At 43.7% G+C, this 20,245-nt stretch overlaps 1 protein-coding gene across 2 annotated transcripts; it reads right to left on the bottom strand.

The window, feature by feature from the left end:
• Positions 1 to 9,262: 9,262 nt before the first annotated feature.
• LOC106581133 (histone H4 transcription factor) lies at positions 9,263 to 14,656 on the bottom strand. 2 transcript variants are annotated; one of them, XM_014162954.2, is made up of 10 exons: positions 14,549 to 14,656; positions 13,857 to 14,064; positions 12,221 to 12,447; positions 11,982 to 12,093; positions 11,697 to 11,849; positions 11,505 to 11,579; positions 11,167 to 11,287; positions 10,921 to 11,059; positions 10,623 to 10,747; positions 9,263 to 10,523 (listed from the first exon to the last, which is right to left on the bottom strand). In XM_014162954.2, the coding sequence occupies exons 2-10, from the start codon at positions 14,005 to 14,007 to the stop codon at positions 10,106 to 10,108; spliced, it is 1,521 nt and encodes a 506-aa protein (XP_014018429.1). In that variant the 5' UTR covers positions 14,008 to 14,064; positions 14,549 to 14,656; the 3' UTR covers positions 9,263 to 10,105. The 2 variants fall into 2 exon arrangements, with proteins under 2 accessions (XP_014018429.1, XP_014018430.1); XM_014162955.2 differs by having other exon boundaries at positions 14,545 to 14,638.
• Between the last annotated feature and the right edge of the window lie 5,589 nt (positions 14,657 to 20,245).

The raw sequence follows: 20,245 nt of genomic DNA, 5'->3' as shown, positions 1-20,245 counted from the left end.
CTCTTTGTTAAGGGTTTCAGTGACTTCATTAGCTGTGGTTGCTGACGCATACAGTTGAAGTCGGAAGTTTACATACACCTTAACCAAATACATTTAAACTCAGTTTTTCACAATTCCTGACATTTAATGCTAGTAAAAATTCCCTGTCTTTGGTCAGATAGGATCACCACATTATTTTAAGAATGTGAAATGTCAGAATAATAGTACAGAGAATGATTTATTTCAGCTTTTATTTCTTTCATCACATTCCCAGTGGGTCATTGCCTTTAAATTGTTTGACTTGGGTCAAACGTTTCGGGTATCCTTCCACAAGCTTCCCACAATAAGTTGGGTGAATTTTGGCCCATTCCTCCTGACAGAGCTGGTGTAACTGAGTCAGGTTTGTAGGCCTCCTTGCTCACACACGCTTTTTCAGTTCTGCCCACAAATTTTCAATGGGATTGAGGTCAGGGCTTGGTGATGGCCACTCCAATACCCCCTTTTCCTCCAAACATAACGATGGTCATGATGGCCAAACAGTTCTATTTTAGTTTCATCAGACTAGAGGACATTTCTCCAAAAAGTACGATATTTGTCCACAAACCGTAGTCTGGCTTTTTTATGGCGGTATTGGAGCCATGGCTTCTTCCTTGCTTAGTGGCATTTCAGGTTATGTCAATATAGGACTTGTTTTACTGTGGATTTAGATACTTTTGTACCTATTTCCTCTAGCATCTTCACAAGGTCCTTTGCTGTTGTTCTGGGATTGATTTGCACTTTCTGCACCAAAGTACGTTCATCTCTAGGAGACAGAACACATCTCTTTCCTGAGTGGTATGATGGCTGCGTGGTCCCATGGTGTTTATTCTTGCGTACTATTGTTTGTACAGATGAATGTGGTACTGTCAGGCGTTTGGAAATTGCTCCAATGGATGAATCAGACTTGTGGAGGTCAAATCTTGACTCAAAAAATTACTTGTGTCATGCACAAAGTAGATGTCCTAAACGACTTGCCAAAACTATAGTTTGTTAACAAGAAATTTGTGGAGTGGTTGAAATACGAGTTTTAATGACTCCAACATAAGTGTATGAAACTTCTGACTTCAACTGTAAGTACTCAGACCCTTTACTCAGTTGAAGCACTTTTGGCAGCAATTACAGTCTTCTTGCGTATGACGCTACAATTTTGGCACACCTGTATTTGGGGAGTTTCTCCCATTCTTCTCTGCAGATCCTCTCAAGCCCTGTCAGGTTGAATGGGGAGCATCGCTGCAGTCATTTCAGGTCTCTCCAGAGATCTTCGAATGGGTTCAAGTTCGGGCTTCTCCCCAGTCTGAGATCCTGAGCGCTCTGGAGCAGGTTTTCATCAAAGGATCCCTCTGTACTTTGCACTGTTCATCTTTCCCCCATCCTGACTAGTCTCCCAGTACCTGCTGCTGAAAAACAACCCCACAGCATGATGCTGCCACCACCATGCTTCACTGTAGGGATGGTGCCAGGATTCCTCCAGATGTGACTGTTGGCATTCAGGCCAAAGAGTTCAATCTTGGTTTCATCAGACCAGAGAATCTTGTTTCTCATGGTCTGAGAGTCCTTTAGGTGCCCTTTGGCAAACTCCAAGTGGGCTGTCATGTGCCTTTTACTGAGGAGTTGCATCTGTCTGGCCACTCTACCATAAAGGACTGATTGGTGGAGCGCTGCAGAGATGGTTGTCCATCTGAAAGGTTCTTCACAGAGGAACTCTGGAGCTCTGTCAGAGTAACCATGGCCCATCTTCCCCGATTGCTCAGCTTGGCTGGGCAGCGGGATCTAGGAAGAGTCTTGGTGGTTCTGAACTTCTTCCATTTAAGAATGATGGAGGCCACTGTGTTCTTGGGGACCTTCAATGTTGCATTAATGTTTTGGTGCCCTTCCCCAGATCTGTGCCTCGACACAATCCTGTCTCGGAGCTCTATGGACAATTCCTTCAACCTCATGGCTTGGTTTTTGCTCTAACATGCACTGTCAACTGTGGGCCCTTATATAGACAAGTATGTGCCTTTCCAAATCATGTCCAATCAATTGAATTTACCACAGGTGGACTCCAATCAAGTTGTAGAAACATCTCAAGGATGATCAATGGAAACAGGGTGTGCCTGAGCTCAATTTCGAGTCTCCCCTGTGGCTCAGTTGGTAGAGCATGGTGTGTGCAACGCCGGGTTGTGGGTTCAATTCCCACGGGGGGCCAGTACAAAAACAAAACAAAAAAAATGCATGAAATGAAAATGAAATGTATGTATTCACTACTGTAAGTTGCTCTGGATAAGAGCGTCTGCTAAATGACTAAAATGTAAAATGATAGCAAAGGGTCTGAATACTAACGTAAATAAGGTATTTCATTTTTAATACATTTGCTAAAATTTCTAAAAACCTGTTTTCGATTTGTCATAATGGGTTATTGTGTGTAGATTGATGAGGAAAAACATTAATTTAATTCATTTTAGAATAAGGCTGTAATGTAACAAAATGTGGAAAAAGGGAAAGGGTCTGAATACTTTACAAATGCAATGTATAAATGTTATCTGATGTAAGTAAGTTATTGATTTCATGAACCTTATTTCTAAGGCTACACGACATACAGTCGTGGCCAAAAGTTTTGAGAATGACACAAATATTAATTTTCACAAAGTCCGCTGCCTCAGTTTGTATGATGGCAATTTGCATATACTCCAGAATGTTATGAAGAGTGATCAGATAAATTGCAATTAATTGCAAAGTCCCTCTTTGCCATGCAAATGAACTGAATCACACAAAAAAAATTCCACTGCATTTCAGCCCTGCCACAAAAGGACCAGCTGACATCATGTCAGTGATTCTCTCGTTAACACAGGTGTGAATGTTGATGAGGACAAGGCTGGAGATCACTGTCATGCTGATTGAGTACAAATAACAGACTGGAAGCTTCAAAAGGAGGGTGGTGATTGGAATCATTGTTCTTCCTCTGTCAATCATGGTTAACTGCAAGGAAACACGTGCCGTCATCATTGCTTTGCACAAAAAGGGCTTCACAGGCAAGGATGTTGCTGCCAGTAAGATTGCACCTAAATCAACCATTTATCGGATCATCAAGAACTTCAAGGAGAGCGGTTCAATTGTTGTGAAGAAGGCTTCAGGGCACCAAAGCAAGTCCAGCAAGCGCCAGGACCATCTCCTAAAGTTGATTCTGCTGCGGAATCGGGGCACCACCAGTACAGAGCTTGCTAATGAATGGCAGCAGGCAGGTGTGAGTGCATCTGCACGCACAGTTTGGCGAAGACTTTTGGAGGATGGCCTGGTGTTAAGAAGGGCAGCAAACATCCACTTCTCTCCAGGAAAAACATCAGGGACAGACTGATATTCTGCAAAAGGTACAGGGATTGGACTGCTGAGGACTGGGGTAAAGTCATTTTCTCTGATGAATCCCCTTTCCAATTGTTTGAGGCATCCGGAAAAAAGCTTGTCCAGAGAAGACAAGGTGAGCGCTACCATCAGTCCTGTGTCATGCCAACAGTAAAGCATCCTGAGACCATTCATGTGTGGGGTTGCTTCTCAGCCAAGGGAGTGGGCTCACTCACAATTTTGCCTAACACAGCCATGAATAAAGAATGGTACCAACACATCCACCGAGAGCAACTTCTCCCAACCATCCAAGAACAGTTTGGTGATGAACAATGCCTTTTCCAGCATGATGGAGCACCTTGCCATAAGGCAAAAGTGATAACTAAGTGGCTCGGGGAACAAAACATCAATATTTTGGGTCCATGGCCAGGAAACTCCCCAGACCTTAATCCCATTGAGAACTTGTGGTCAATCCTCAAGAGGCGGGTGGACAAACAAAAACCCACAAATTCTGACAAACTCCAAGCATTGATTATGCAAGAATGGGCTGCCATCAGTCAGGATGTGGCCCAGAGGTTAATTGACAGCATGCCAGGGCAGATTGCAGAGGTCTTGAAAAAGAAGGGTCAACACTGCAAATATTGACTCTTTGCATTAACTTCATGTAATGCCAATAAAAGCCTTTGACACTTATGAAATGCTTGTAATTATACTTCAGTATTCCATAGTAACATCTGACAAAAATATCTAAAGACACTGAAGCAGCAAACTTTGTGGAAATGTACATGTGTAATTCTCAACTTTTGGCCACGACTGTTTATTAATGTGGGCTATTTTCAGCCCTTTCCTGGGAGCTTATCAGAGTAGAAAAGAGCAAAGCAAGATAAAAAAAATAAAAAAAATACATTCAACAGTCCATTAATCAGTTGGTGTGTGTGTGTTTCTCCCCCCCCCCCAGCAGTCTTTTCTCCTCCTACCCCACTGCTCTCAGTGAGCGCTTTGCCTTCTGCTGCCCAGCAACCTGCGGGTAGTTCCTACTCAGGTGCATCTTCATCTGCTTAGCTGCTATTCTCCCTATAGAGCCTTTTGGAGTGGTCCTGTTTACAGATAAGTTATCTTCAGACACAATATAGCAGAAAATATTAGTTACATGGAATGTGTTTGTTATGTCTGCTATGCTTGTCCTCTTCAGAGCCCAGTGTGCTGCATCAGATGAGTTCATGCTTCCTGGCCTTCCAGGTTTCTGGCCGGACCACTCTCTACCTGTCCACTGAGGTCCAATAACATCAACACCAGCACACAGAAATGTACAGAGAAGTTCAATTAAAGCTGCTCTTTAATTATTTGTTATTCTTCTTACTTTTTGTTTTGTATTTTCTTAACTGCATTGTTGGTTAAGGGCTTGTTAGTAGGTGTTTCACTGTAAGGTTTACACCTGTTGTGTTCAGCGCATGTGACAAATAACATTTGATTTGAAGTGCTACTGTATCAATTATGTTGATGAAGCCTGTACAAATCTAATGAATGTTCTTTTTTTTTGTTTTGTTTTTTACAGTTTGTCAAATTCTCAACAAATGTGGATCCCTTCTACAGACACAATGTAAGTCTCTCCCTCACTCATACACTGATTTTCCTTATTGATGCCAGGGTTGGCCCCCATGGCAGCCAGCTTTGTCCCCTACCCAGGACCCTTCAGCTCCCTGCAGGGGGCCTTCCAGCCAAAGGCATGCCCTCCCAAGGTACCAGTGGAAAAGAGAGTAATGGGAACTAGGAAGTTGGGGCTGAGGCAAAATATATAGTATTTAGGTATCATCATGTTATGGTGTCATGAGTTAGTAGTGTGTGATCAAAGTCTACATTTCCTTGTCTTTGTCAGACATCAAATGTTCTAGACATGGCACCAGGACCTAGGACTGGGTCACACAAGCATCTACAGAAGAATCCAAGAGTAAGTACCCTTTAGATTATTGAGTATCGGCAAAATGTTCTCATTTGAAGTGTTTTGAGTTCTGTTTCTATCTTCAGAGACCAGGAAGATGGCATACAATGCATGTCCGCATTGCATAGCAGATCCACCACCATAAGCTGAGGTTGAAGGTATGAAAATGTGTTGAACATCCACTAAAATGTGTATAAAATACCAAAATAATTATTTGTATTTAAGCCACACATAACTGACACTATTTTTTCTGTCTGTCCTTCCATTTCTCAGCAGAAAATGCAAGTGGACTCACAAGCAATCAACTTCGGTATCAAGCCGGAGTTTGACTCAGCCTACTGGTCCTGACCTGATTCAAGCCATCCACCATTAGCGGGACCTTATGTGAATTGATTGCCCCCCCCATCTATCTTCTGAGCTCGTGCTACTAGGTGACCTAAACTAGGACATGTTAATACCCCGGCCATCCTACAATCTAAGCTTGATGCCCTCAATCTCACACAAATTATCAATGAACCTACCAGGTACAACCCCAAATCCGTAAACACGGGCACCCTCATAGATGTCATCCTAACTAACTCGCCCTCCAATACACTTCTGTGATCACTGCCTCATTGCCTGCATCCGTAATGGATCTGCAACCAAACGACCACCCCTCATCACTGTCAAACGCTCCCTAAAACACTTCTGCGAGCAGGCCTTTCTAATCGACCTGGCCGGGGTATCCTGGAATGACATTGACCTCATCCCGTCAGTAGATGATGCCTGGCTATTCTTTAAAAGTGCCTTCCTCACCATCTTAAATAAGCATGCCCCACTCAAACAATTTAGAACTAGGAATAGATATAGTCCTTGGTTCACTCCAGACCCAGCTGCCCTTGACCAGCACAAAAACATCATGTGGCATTCTGCATTAGCATCGAATAGCTCCCGTGATATGCAACTTTTCACGGAAGTTAGGAACAAATATACACAGCCAGTTAGAAAAGCTAAGGCTCGCTTTTTCAAACAGAAATTTGCATCCTGTAGTACTAACTCAAAAAAGTTCTGGGAGACTGTCCATGGAGAATAAGAGCACCTCCTCCCAGCTGTCCACTGCTCTGAGGCTAGGAAACACTGTTACCACCGATAAATCCACTATAATTCATAATTTCAATAAGCATTTCTCTACGGCTGGCCATGCTTTCCACCTGGCTACCCCTACCCTGGTCAACTGCCCGGCACCCTCCAAAGCCCCCACCATTTCTCCTTCACCCAAATCCAGATAGCTGATGTTCTGAAAGAGCTGCAAAATCTGGACCCATACAAATCAGCCGGGCTAGACAATCTGGACCCTCTTTCTAAAATGATCTGCCGAAATTGTTGCAACCCCTATTACTAGCCTGTTCAACCTCTCATATTGTCTGAGAGTCCCAAAGATTGGAAAGCTGCCGCAGTCATCCCCCTCTTCAAATGGGGTGACACTCTAGACCCAAACTGCTACAGACCTACCATAATTTCCGGACTATTAAGCGCACCTGAATATAAGCCGCACCCACTGAATTAAAAAATATATATATATATATATATTGAACACAAATAAGCCGCACGTCTATAAGCCGCAGGTGCCTACCGGTACATTAAAACAAATTAACTTCACACAGGCTTTAACGAAACACAGCTGGTAAAAAAATTATAATAATTAGCAGTTGTCTTTTTAGTTGTCTTTTTTCACTGAGTCAATTCCTCACGCTGCTGTTTCCAACTTCTTATCATCGACTCATTAAGACCAAGCTCCCGTGCAGCAGCTCTATTTCCTTTTCCAACAGCCAGATCAATCGCCTTCAACTTGAAAGATGCATCATATGCATTTCTCTGTGTCTTTGCCATGATGAGGGTGACAAAATGACTACCATAATTAGAATGATGGGAAGTTTGAGAGCGCTCGATTTAATCTAAACAGTAAACAAAAAAGTTGTTAGACCTTAACCCGTTCGGCAATTTCATTGGTCTAATGAAAGCTTCATGCCGCCAAAAAACTGAGCAAGTCACAGAATGTGTTGTTTTATTTTTTATTTTAATTGAAAGCGGGAAAAATCCATATATTAGCCGCGTCATTGTTTAAGCCGCGAGGTTCAAAGCCTGGGAAAAAAGTTGCGGCTTATAGTCCGGAATTTACGGTATATCTATCCTACCCTGTCTTTCTAAGGTCTTAGAAAGCCAAGTTAACAAAACAGATCACCGACCATTTTGAATCCCACCGTACCTTCTCCGCTAGGCAATCTGGTTTCAGAGCTGGTCACGGGTGCACCTCAGCCACGCTCAAGGTCTTAAACGACATCATAACAGCCATCGATAAGAGACATTTCTGTGCAGCTGTATTCATCGACCTGGCCAAGGCTTTCAACTCTGTCAATCACCACATTCTTATTGGCAGACTCGGTTTCTCAAATGATTGCCTCGCCTGGTTTACCAACTACTTCTCTGATTGATTTGACACACTGAACTCTGAGGGCCTGTTGTCCGGACCTCTGGCAGTCTCTATGGGTGTGCCACAGGGTTCAATTCTCGGTCCGACTCTCTTCTCTGTATACATCAATGATGTTGCTCTTGCTGCTGGTGATTCTCTGATCCACCTCTACGCAGATGACACCATTCTGTATACTTCTGGCCCCTCTTTGGACACTGTTGGACACTGGGCTTCAATGCCATACAACTCTCCTTCCGTGGCCTCCAACTGCTCTTAAACGCAAGTAAAACTAAATGCATGCTATTCAACCGATCACTGCCCGCACCTGCTCGCCCGTCCAGCATCACTACTCTGGACGGCTCTGACTTAGAATACGTGGACAACTACAAATACCTGGGTGTCCGGTTAGACTGTAAACTCTACTTCCAGACTCACATTAAGCATCTCCAATCCAAAATTAAATCTAGAATCGGCTTCCTATATCGCAACAAAGCATCCTTCACTCATGCTGCCAAACATACCCTCGTAAAACTTACGATCCTACCGATCCTCGACTTCGGTGATGTCATCTATAAAATAGCCTCCAACACTCTACTCAACAAACTGGATGCAGTCTATCACAGTGGCATCCGTTTTGTCACCAAAGTCCCATACACTACCCACCATTGCGAACTGTACACTCTCGTTGGTTGGCCCTCGCTTTATACTCGTCGCCAAACCCACTGGCTACAGGTTATCTACAACCTTATCTCAGCTCACTGGTCACCATAGCAGCACCCACTCGTAGCACGCGCTCCAGCAGGTATATCTCACTGGTCACCCCCAAAGCCAATTCCTCCTTTGGTCGTCTTTCCTTCCAGTTCTCTACTGCCAATGACTGGAACGAACTGCAAAAAATCTCTGAAGCCGGAGACTCGTATCTCCCTCACTAGCTTTAAGCACCAGCTGTCAGAGCAGCTCACTGCACCTGTACATAGCCCATCTGTAAACAGACCATCTATCTACCTACCTCATCCCCATACTGTATTTATTCATCTTGCTCCTTTGCACCCCAGTATCTCTACTTGCACATTCATCTTCTGCACATCTACAATTCCAGTGTTTAATTGCAATATTGTAATTACTTCACCACCATGGCCTATTTATTGCCTTAACTTACCTCATTTGCACTCACTGTATATAGACTTTTTGTTCTCTTTTGTTCTACTGTATAATTGACTATGTTTTGTTTATTCTATGTGTCGAATTGCTATGCTTCATCTTGGCCAGGTCGCAGTTGCAAATGAGAACTTGTTCTCAACTAGCCTACCTGGTTAAATAAACGTGAAATAAATAAATTAAAATAAGCATTGCTGCCTCTGGTCCCCTTCTCTCTCCCATTGTCTGGCGCTCCCCACAGGACTACCTCGTAATGACAGAAATCAGAAGACGCCATTCAGTGAGCTTGCTTGCCTTACAACTGTAACTCTGCAAGGTACTGCTTCATGACAAATTCTGTGATTCTGATTATTACCTGTATGACACAAAGGACAAACTACTGTGTTGAAAAACTATTTACATCCCTTAAAACACCTGTAAATTGATGAACAATGATTTTGTTCAACATAAAAGTGCAATCCACCAAATTCGTTCATAAAATGTTAACTCATGAGTTAGTCAGGTTACTGTTCCTAAAATGGACATACAATATAACTGACAAAACTAACTAACTAACAAAAAAACAACTAGGTCAAATCAAAAGCTACAGCATTAATGAAATCAGATTATCCAGTGACCACAAAGGAAAACCTAAGACCTATAACTTAATGGAAAAGAGTTTAAAAAAGTGACCTGACAGACTTCTACACTCCAAACCTGAGGTGATTTCAAAACTGCTGTCAATGGGGTCCCATTCTGATGCTGCCAACACCCTCGCCGCATTAAAGCCAATACTGTAAAACACTAACAAATAAAAACATTTGATCAGGGATAGTAAGCACTAACACAGTCTTCACATTCTTGTCAACTTGTCACATCTCTTCCAGAGATACTAACATTTAGTGAACTTTAATAAACAGTCCATCCCAGGTTAAGCCCAGCCATCATACATGCAGCACAGCTGTAACATTGGAGTGATTCAGTAACGCTACGTTAGTGGTCTCCAACACTGGTCCTGAGAAGATGCTGGATCAGTGTTTCTTTAACCAAGTTCTCATTTTATAAAGGAATGACAGTGCGTTAGATATGAACGGCTGCATTCATCGCCTGGAATATTCCTATTCATTGAGATACAATTGAAGTTGGTATCACTACTTTAGTCTACAGGATCAAGGTTGGAGACAACAATGTGGCAATGTCAATAGTTTACTTGGACCACTAGAATAAGGAGGGTCTGTGTGTGATTACACCACATCCATCCCCAGACCCCTGGCCACCTCAGTCAGGGCCCTCACAGCGCCTGAGGGCCCACAGGAGTCAGAGCCGTCCCGGGTGGCGTCGGGGTCATCCCCCATATCAGACACGTTACTCAGTACACAGTACACAGGTGAGTCACTGCCCCTGGGGCTGGGCTGGGCTGACATCTCCTCCCCTGCAGAGAGCTCTGAGGAAGAGGAGCAAGAGGAGGGGGAGGAGGAGCCAGGGGGAGAGCCATGACTTCTGGCTGCCCGGGTGGCAGCTCTCTTGGCTCGGCTGCTGGACCCGGGGCCCTTATGGAGCGTCCTCTTCTTAGCCATGTTCTTCATGATCTCCTGAGTCACCTCCACTGTCTCGTAACGCACCATGTTCAGCCTCAGGTAGCCATCTTCATCCTCCTTGTATCTGGAGCAAGCCAAATAATCAACAACCACCCCCTTATGGTAAAACAGACTAACTCATGTTAACTAATCACACAAGGGAAAGATGAAGCGCTGTTCATACCTGAAGCGGGAGTGTCCAGAGGGCCATTTCAGGTGGTGTTTCTTGCGCAGGTGAAGAGTGAGTGTGTAACACCAAGAGAAGGTTCTGTCACAGAGATGACACTTGTATTTCGAGACCATTCCACCCTACAGAGGAGAATTACACAAGTGTCAAGTGGAGTACACTTGATCAAAATTCCATAAACCCAAAAGCATATTTGCAAATGAAAAAAAGTCAAGCTTTGACACTGATCTTGATTCTGTAGGTCTATTGAGCAGTGAGTGAGTGTTTGGCGTCCCCTGCAGACAGTCTGAAGTACCTCGTGTACTCTCTTGTAGTGCTGGTTCATGGTGTGGGCCATGCGGGAGGAGTAGTCACAGCCCTCTACAGAGCAGTGGTAGGCCGCCCCCTCATTATGGGTCTCCATGTGCTTCCGCAGGTCGTGCTGGTTCTTAAAGCTGGGAGACATGCATCATAAACAAAAGTGCGCGCAAAATAATATGTGCACAATATGTTTACAGTCTATAAGGGTCAGTAAGTTGTGACGAGTCTGTGGAACAACAACCTGCTCTCACAGAAGTCACAGGGAAAGGGTCGCTCGTCACAGTGGCGGAACTTGATATGGATCTTCAGAGTGGCGAGAGAGGTGCAGGTCATGTCACACAGGGGACACTTGATATGGTTCACTGAGAGGCAGAGGATAGATCACTCATAAGATTTACAGTGAAAGAAACTGGACACAGACAATAGCCATCATCAGCCAATCTAAATATCGTATTGACAAACCCTATTGATAGCACTACAACTAAAATAAATCTGACTAATAGATGTACATTTCCAAGCCAGACATGGAAAATGAGCTAAATAATACTGAACAGAAGTGGTGGAGAACAGCACACTCACCATGCTGTCGTACATGGTCTCTCAACAGTCTCTCATTGGCAAAGCCTTTGTCACAATGCTCACAGACCAGGGACTCTGCAAGAATCAGAGGGCATTCAATCAAATTAAAATGTACATGTCTAAGCCAATAACATATCTGCCTATAAGCTGTAAAACAGTGACTTCTGGCCAGGCAGAGCTGAGCCCATTCACCCTCTGGCTCGGCCTGTCTGTGGATGTGGTCGAAGAACTTGGTGTTGCTGGAGAACATGCAGCCGCAGGTGGGGCAGGCCACCAGACGCTCCTGAGTGTGGCTGCGCAGGTGCTCCCGCAAACGGTACTTGATCTTAAAGAATGCATCACAACCTGTGGAAACACATGACGAGGATATCAGCTGAAGCAGGCCAAGAAAACATCAGTTTATTCAATGTAGCACTACAGAAGGAAAGGCTGTGCTGATACAGTATAATGTGATCCCTTCCTTGCCCCTAGCAGTACCTTTCCAGCTGCAGAAGATGGCCTGCTGCTGGTCTGGGAGAGGAGAGAGCCCAGTGCAATGAGCGTGCATGTCCACATGCCGATAGAACCACTCCGGGTTGTTAAATGTACTCTGTAGCAACAAAACAGCAAAAATTAAGTACATCACATACACATAATCACTGAGGGTGGCGGTGAATTATAAGGCAGATGTCAAGCAGTGGGATGCAGAATCACCCTCCATGGTATTATTAACTTACATCACAGTGCTCCCACTGGCACACAAGTCCCTCTGAGATCTCGGGGACCAGGTTGTTGCTGTGGAGGTCCTGGGTACAGCTGGGGAAGTTGGGGTGGGACTTGAGCATCTGCTCCCCAATGAACTTGAGTTTGCTGTGGAAGGTGTGGAAGTGAGCATGGATCTCCAGCTCCCTGGGGCTGCCCATAGCCAGGAACTCACAGCCCTCCCACAGACATGCATAGTCATCTAGAGGGAGCAACACAACACACGTTATCTGGCGAAAGGCAGTAGGTGCTGTTAGTGATATTCTGGTCAGCATATTTGTACTTTTCAAAGGCTTCAGTAGTACTGAGTACTTTTCAAAGGCTTCCTGTTCTTGACTACTTTCCCTTGAAATCACTTCTTATCACCTTTATTTAACCAGGTAGGCCAGTTGAGAACAAGTTCTCATTTACAACTGCGACCTGGCCAAGATAAAGCAAAGCAGTGCGACAAAAACAACAGAGTTACACATAAACAAACGTACAGTCAATAACACAATAGAAAAATCCATGTACAGCGTGTGCAAATGTAGAAGAGTAGGGAGGTAAGGCAATAAATAGGCCATAGAGGCAAAATAATTACAGTTTAGCATTGACACTGGAGTGATAGATGTGCAGATGATGTGCAAGTAGAGATACTGGGGTACAAAAGAGCAAGAGGATAAATAACAATATGGGGATGAGGTAGTCGGGTGTGCTATTTACAGATTGGCTGTGTACAGGTACAGTGTTCGGTAAGCTGCTCTGACAGCTGATGCTTAAAGTTAGGGAGGGAGATATAAGACTCGAGCTTCAGTGATTTTTGCAATTTGTTCCAGTCATTGGCAGCAGAGAACTGGAAGGAAAGGCAGCCAAAGGAAGTATTGGCTTTGGGGATAACCAGTGAAATATACCTGCTGGAGTGCGTGCTACGGGTGGGTGTTGCTATGGTGAGCTGAGATAAGGCGGGGCTTTACCTAGCAAAGACTTAGAGGACCTGGAGCCAGTGGGTTTGTCGACGAATATGTAGTGAGGGCCAGCCAACAGGTCGCAGTGGTGGGTAGTATATGGGGCTTTGGTGACAAAACGGATGGCACTGTGATAGACTGCATCCAGTTTGCTGAGTAGAGTGTTGGAGGCTATTTTGTAAATGACATCGCCGAAGTCAAGGATCGGTAGGATAGTCAGTTTTACGAGGGTATGAGTGAAGGAGGCTTTGTTGCGAAATAGGAAGCTGATTCTAGATTTAATTTTAGATTGGTGATGCTTAATGTGAGTCTGGAGAGTTTACAGTCTAACCAGACACCTAGGTATTTGTAGTTGTCCACATATTCTAAGTCAGAACCGTCCAGAGTAGTGATACTAGTCGGGCGGTCGGGTGCGGGCAACAATCGGTTGAAGAGCATGCACTTAGTTTTACTAGCATTTAAAAGCAGTTGGAGGCCACGGAAGGAGTGTTATAAGGCATTGAAGCTCGTCTGGAGGTGTGTTATCACTGACAGACTGTAGGGGCCGGAAAGATTTCATATTCTACATTTGCTTTCACTTGATGGAAAAGACTCGGGAAAGGAAGCTATTGGGACAATACTGAGACACTGATGTAGCTGTCATCTGCCAGTCCCCTCACCAACCCACCTAGTTCTTCCATAGCATCTCTGTCTCCTAGGTGATCCTTCAGGTGCAGTGACATGTGTTCGCTGAGCTCCTCCATGCAGTGGCCTTTGAAGGTGCAGGACGCCCACTTACAAGACACCACCAGGTTGGACAGGCTCCTCCTTTTCGCCATGGTGATCTGGCTGCTGGACACAAGCTAGGTAGAGCTGCCACACCAGTCCCAAACCACCTAGAACCAAAAAAACAGCAGGTGTTATAGCTAAATAGCCAAAACAGTCCTAACAGCAGGTTCGAGTTTGTTAGCCAGTTAGTTAGTTCACAACACCATTATAACCAAACTGGATTAATTCTGGCACAAGCTTCAATTGGTCACTATTTTTCCAATATGACTAGCAATGCTATTTAGCTAGCCAGCTAGCTTCAAGTGGGACATATTTACAGTGTGCCTGTGCCAAATACCTAACATGACATTGCAAAATTAGCTGGCAGGCAGTTTTAATAACGTTAGCTAGCTAGCTGGGATTTCCAACATTGGAAAGAGACGTAAACCAAACATATTTATAACCAAACCCACCCCCTGTCTGTGCGTAAAGTTTAGTTAGTTACCAAATGCGAGCCCTTTATCTTTGTACAAATTCTGATACAATAGACAAGCTCCATAAACTTTACTGTGATAACATTGTTAGCTAAATATCATATGTGAACTTACTTACAGACTATGTTGTCCTTTTCAACAGAAGATCTCAGAATATTTTTCGTTCCCTCCAATGTTTTTATCCACTTCCGGTCACACTACAAACAGGAAGTTCCCACATTAACTGCTTCTTCTTCTTGTTCTTCGATGAGGTTTAACGTGGTTGGCATCCAATATGTTGCATTACCTCCACCTACTAGACTGGAGTAAACTCCCTTATACTTTGCTTGAATTTTTTTTAAACAAATACCCTACTATCTAACACTACACCCACAAAAACATTCTAAAAATGAATAAAATAAAAATAACGCCACCCTACTCCCATATTTAAATCTACTCTCCAGAGGGTGGTGCGGTCTGCACAACGCATCACCGGGGGAAAACATGCTGCCCTCCATGATACCTACAGCACCCGATGTCACAGGAAGGCCAAAAAGATCATCAAGGACAACAACCACCTGAGCCACTGCCTGTTCACACCGCTATCATCCAGAAGGTGAGGTCAGTACAGGTGCATCAAAGCTGGGACCGAGAGATTGAAAAACAGCTTCTATCTCAAGGCCATCAGACTGCTTAAAAGCAATCACTCAGAGAGGCTGCTGCCTACATTGAGACCCAATCACTGGACACTTTAATAAATTGATCACTAGTCACTTTAAACAATGCCACTTTAATAATGTTTACATATCTTACATTACTTATATCACATCTGTAACAGTGTAGGTTCCGTCCCTCTCTTCACCCCAACCCGGGCTCGAACCAGGGACCCTTGCACACATCAACAACTGACACCCACCGAAGCATCGTTACCCATCGCGCGTTACCCATCGTTACCCATTCCCCAACACAAGGGGAAACCCTACTTCAAGTCTCAGAGCGAGTGACATTACTGATTGAAATGCAATTAGCACACACCACCACTAACTAACTAGCCATTTCACATCGGTTACACTCACCCCCCCTTTGACCTCCTCCTTTTTCCACAGCAACCAATGATCCGGGTCACGGCACCAATGTAACAGTGTAGGTTCCGTCCCTCTCTTCGCCCCAACCCGGGCTCGAACCAGGGACCCTTGCACGCATCAACAACTGACATCCACCGAAGCATCGTTACCCATCGCGCCACAAGAGCCACGACTTTTGCAACGCAAGGGGAAACCCTACTTCAAGTCTCAGAGCGAGTGACGTCACTGATTGAAATGCGATTAGCGCGCACCACCGCTAACTAACTAGCCATTTCACATCGGTTACACATGTATATACTGTATTTTATACCATCTATTGCACCTTGCCTATGCTGCTCGGCCATCACTCATCCATATACTTATATGTACATATTCTCATTCACCCCTTTAGATTTGTGTGTATTAGGTAGTTGTTGGGGAATTGTTAGATTACTTGTTAGATATTACTGCACTGTTGGAACTAGAAGCACAAGCATTTCGCTACACTCGCATTAACATCTGCTAACCATGTGTATGTAACCAATATGATTTGATTTGATTTACTTAGTCCTACCTCATGCCAACAACTTCAAAGGATGGGACATCACAACTTAACACACCCTGTAACTCTTCTGATGTCAAGTCTCGCACACCCAAATATCTCTCTGCAGCTGCCACCACAACCTCAATTTTCTGTGACTTCCATTACATCCCTGCAGTACAGTTTATAACCATTGCTATGAATGCAAAAAATCCAATCTTACTGAAACATATATGACTTGTTGGCCTATACCTCTGTAGTGGTACAGATCTACTACTCTCACCACTCCTCTCAGGATCTCTCCGCTTGACCCATCTTCCCCTACTTTCTTCACTGCCTCAGCATATGACAACTTCTGCACTATTCTAACCCTGGAAACCTCAACCTGCCTCTCTCACACGGGACATTTCTGATCCCCAGCCCAATGGGCACCCCTACAATTAACACATACCACTACTTTCTACTGGCACCAAGCTTCCTGCCATCCAGGACCTGTGTAGTGGGAGGTGTCGGAGGAAAGCCCATGTAATTGTCGAAAACTCCAGTCACCCAAGTCATTGACTGTTTTCTCTGCTACCGCACGGCAAGCGGTACCGGAGCGCCAAGTCTAGGACCAAAAGGCTCCTTAACAGCTTCTACCCCCCAAGCCATAAGACTGCTGAATGGTTAATCAAATGGCCTCCAGATTATTGCATTACCATTTTCCTAACTCTTCTTGAACTGCACTGTTGGTTAAGGGCTTGTAAGTAAGCATTTCACGGTAAGGCCTACACTTGTTGTATTCGGCTCATGTGACAAATAAAGTTTGATTTGATTTTATCTTATCAAGTATCGGGCTCCGAGAACTTCACCACACCTACCACCTCCGATACTTCACCCTCATTCACTTCCATTTCACCTCCTGTCTTCAGCTCCCTCTGCTTCCACTTTCTACCATTCTTATTGAACAAACCATCTCCCTTTTTTCCACCCCTTTTAACCGACTCAAGCTCACCGTCTTCCTCCCTCTCTCTCTTAGACCTCCATTCCTCCTCCGTATTCCAAGTATACGTCTCCTTATGATAATACTGCTCTTCTCCTGACATACAGTTGAAGTCGGAAGTTTACATACACCTTAGCCAAATACATTTAAACTGTTTTTCACAATTCCTGACATTTAATCCTAGGTCAGTTAGGATCACCACACCATTTTAAGAATGTGAAATGTCAGAATAATAGTTGAGAAAATGATTTATTTCAGCTTTTATTTCTTTTGTCACATTCCCAGTGGGTCAGAAGTTTACATACACTCAATTAGCATTTGGTAGCATTGCCTTTAAATTGTTTAACTTGGGTCAAACATTTCGGGTAGCCTTCCACAAGCTTCCCACAATAAGTTGGGTGAATTTTGGCCCATTCCTCCTGACAGAGGTGGTGTAACTGAGTCAGGTTTGTAGGCCTCTTTGCTCGCACAGGCTTTTTCAGTTTTAACTTCCTGACTGATGTCTTGAGATGTTGCTTAAATATATCCACATCATTTTCCTCCCTCATCATCCTCCCTCATCATTTGTGAAGTGCACCAGTCCCTCCTGCAACAAAGCACCCCCACAACATGATGCTGCCACCCACGTGCTTCACGGTTGGGATGGTGTTCTTCAGCTTACAAGCCTCACCCTTTTCCTCCAAACATAACAATGGTCATTATGGCCAAACAGTTCTATTTTTGTTCATCAGACCAGAGGACATTTGTCCAAAAAGTACGATCTTTGTCCCCATGTGCAGTTGCAAACCGTAGTCTGGCTTTTTTATGGCGTTTTTGGAACAGTGGCTTCTTCCTTGCTGAGCGGCGTTTCAGGTTATGTCGATATAGGACTCGTTTTACTGTGGATATAGATACTTTTGTACCTGTTTCCTCCAGCATCTTCACAAGGTCCTTTGCTGTTCTGGGATTGATTTGCACTTTTCGCACCAAAGTACATTCATCTCTAGGAGACAGAACGCGTCTCCTTCCTGAGTGGTATGACGGCTGCGTGGTCCCATGGTGGTTATACTTGCGTACTATTGTTTGTACAGATGAAAGTGGTACCTTCAGGCATTTGGAAATTGCTCCCAAGGATGAACCAGACTTGTGGAGGTCTATAAAAAAATGTCTGAGGTCTTGGCTGATTTCTTTTGATTTTCCCATGATGTCAAGCAAAGAGGCACTGAGTTTGAAGTTAGGCCTTGAAATACATTTACAGGTATACCTCCAATTGACTCAAATGATGTCAATTAGCCTATCAGAAGCTTCTAAAGCCATGACATAATTTCCTGGAATTTTCCAAGCTGCTTAAAGGCACAGTCAACTTAGTGTATGTAAACTTCTGGCCCACTGGAATTGTGATACAGTGAATTATAAGTGAAATAATCTGTCTGTAAACAATTGTTGGAAAAATTACTTGTGTCATGCACAAAGTTGATGTCCTAACTGACTTACCAAAACTATAGTTTGTTAACAAGAAGTTTGTGGAGTGGTTGAAAAACTAGTTTTAACGACTCCAACCTAAATGTATGTAAACTTCCGACTTCAACTGTACATCTTGTTCTTGCTTTCTCAAGGGACACCATTTAACCAGCTGTCACAGTCTCCGTGCAATCAGCACGAACACCTCGGGATGTAGCGCTCAAAGGTGCATCCCACTTATAATGCAGCTGCTTCGTCTTGATGTTATTCTTTATCAAAAGCTACCGTGACACTTTTCAATTTCAAACAAGCACGCTCTTCCAACCACCATCCCCGTCTCTGCAAAAGCTCTCCCTCCAAAACCCAACTGTTGCGACCTTGCCTCACATACAGTCCCCTCTTTTCAATCCACACTGAACTCTCCAACTTCTTCTTCTACGTTCAAGTAAAGTTTATGACATAATGCGTGTCATGACCCATGAATGATGAAATATAAAATGTACCCTATGCAAAAATATTGTGGAAATAAGTCAAATTAATACAAACAAATACCACAGGGGTATAATCTGCATAGAAATTTGGACTCAATTAGGTGACATGTCAACTCAGTAAAACAGTTTCTCTGGTTTTGACTGTACCTTTTGTGTGTTGGCATTTGCTTTTCCATTAAAACAAACATGCAAATTATTCCCTTAGGAAAAAAGATTGCCGTTAGAGTGCAATATAACTGCAAAGCGGTGTAAAGTCCTTAAGTAAAAATACTTTAAAGTACTACTTAAGTAGTTTTTTGGGGCATCTGTACTTTACTTTACTATTTCTATTTTTGACAACTTTTACTTTTACTTCACTACATTCCTAAAGAAAATAATGTACTTTTTACTCCATACATTTTCCCTGACACCCAAAAGTACTAATTACATGTTGAATGCTTAGCAGGGCAGGAAAATGATCCAATTCATGCACTTATCAAGAAACAATGTGGTCATCCCTACTTTCTCTGATCTGGCAGACTCACTAAACACAAATGCATTTTTTGCAAATGAGTGTGCTCCTGTCTATCCGTAAATTAAAAAAACAAGACAATGGTGCCGTCTGCTTTGCTTTATATAAGGAATTTAAAATAATTTATACTTTCACGTTTACTTTTGATACTTAAGAATATTTTAGAAATTACATTTACTTTTGATACTTAAGTATATTTACAACCAAATACTTGTAGACGTTTCCTCAAGTAGTATTTTACTGTGTGACTTTCACTTTTACTTGAGTAACTTTCTATTACTTTTACTCAAGTATGACAATTGGGTACTTTTTCCACCACTGTAACTGCAGTATGCTGAAAATTCTACTAACTGCAATTGCAGTACAGTAGATATCAGGTTTGAAGGTAAGACCCAGATGCAGACAATGTTGAATTAACAACAGTTTAATAATCCAACAGGGGCAGGCAAAAGACAGGTCAAGGGCAGGCAGGGGCCAGTAAACCAGAGGTGGGGCAAAGGTACAGGACGGCAGGCAGGCTAAGGGTAGGCAGAGGTCAATAATCCAGAGGTGGGACAAAGGTTACAGGATGGCAGACAGGCTCAGTCAGAGTGGTCAGGAAGGAGGGCTAAGAGTCAGGACAGGCAAGGGTCAAAACCAGGAGGGCGAGGAAAAGAGAGACTGGGGAAAAGCAGGAGCTGAGACAAAACTGCTGGCTGACTTGACAAACAAGACGAACTGGCACAGACAGACAGAAAACACAGGTATAAATACATGGGGGATAATGGGGAAGATGGGCGACACCGGGTGGGGGGTGGAGAGAATCAC

The sequence above is a fragment of the Salmo salar genome, chromosome ssa20 (assembly GCF_905237065.1).
Source record: "Salmo salar chromosome ssa20, Ssal_v3.1, whole genome shotgun sequence".
Taxonomy (NCBI): Eukaryota; Metazoa; Chordata; class Actinopteri; order Salmoniformes; family Salmonidae; genus Salmo; species Salmo salar.
This window is presented reverse-complemented; position numbering and strand designations above follow the sequence as displayed.

Bases quoted from the DNA above. Each gene is read 5' to 3' on its own strand.
- LOC106581133 (XM_014162954.2), bottom strand. From the start codon at position 14,007: ATGGCGAAAAGGAGGAGCCTGTCCAACCTGGTGGTGTCTTGTAAGTGG. The intron at 11,580-11,696 runs GTGAATGGGCTC...TGATTCTTGCAG, and splicing joins CAGACAGGCCGAGCCAGAGG to AGTCCCTGGTCTGTGAGCAT. The intron at 11,288-11,504 runs GTGAGTGTGCTG...TCTGCCTCTCAG, and splicing joins AGACCATGTACGACAGCATG to TGAACCATATCAAGTGTCCC.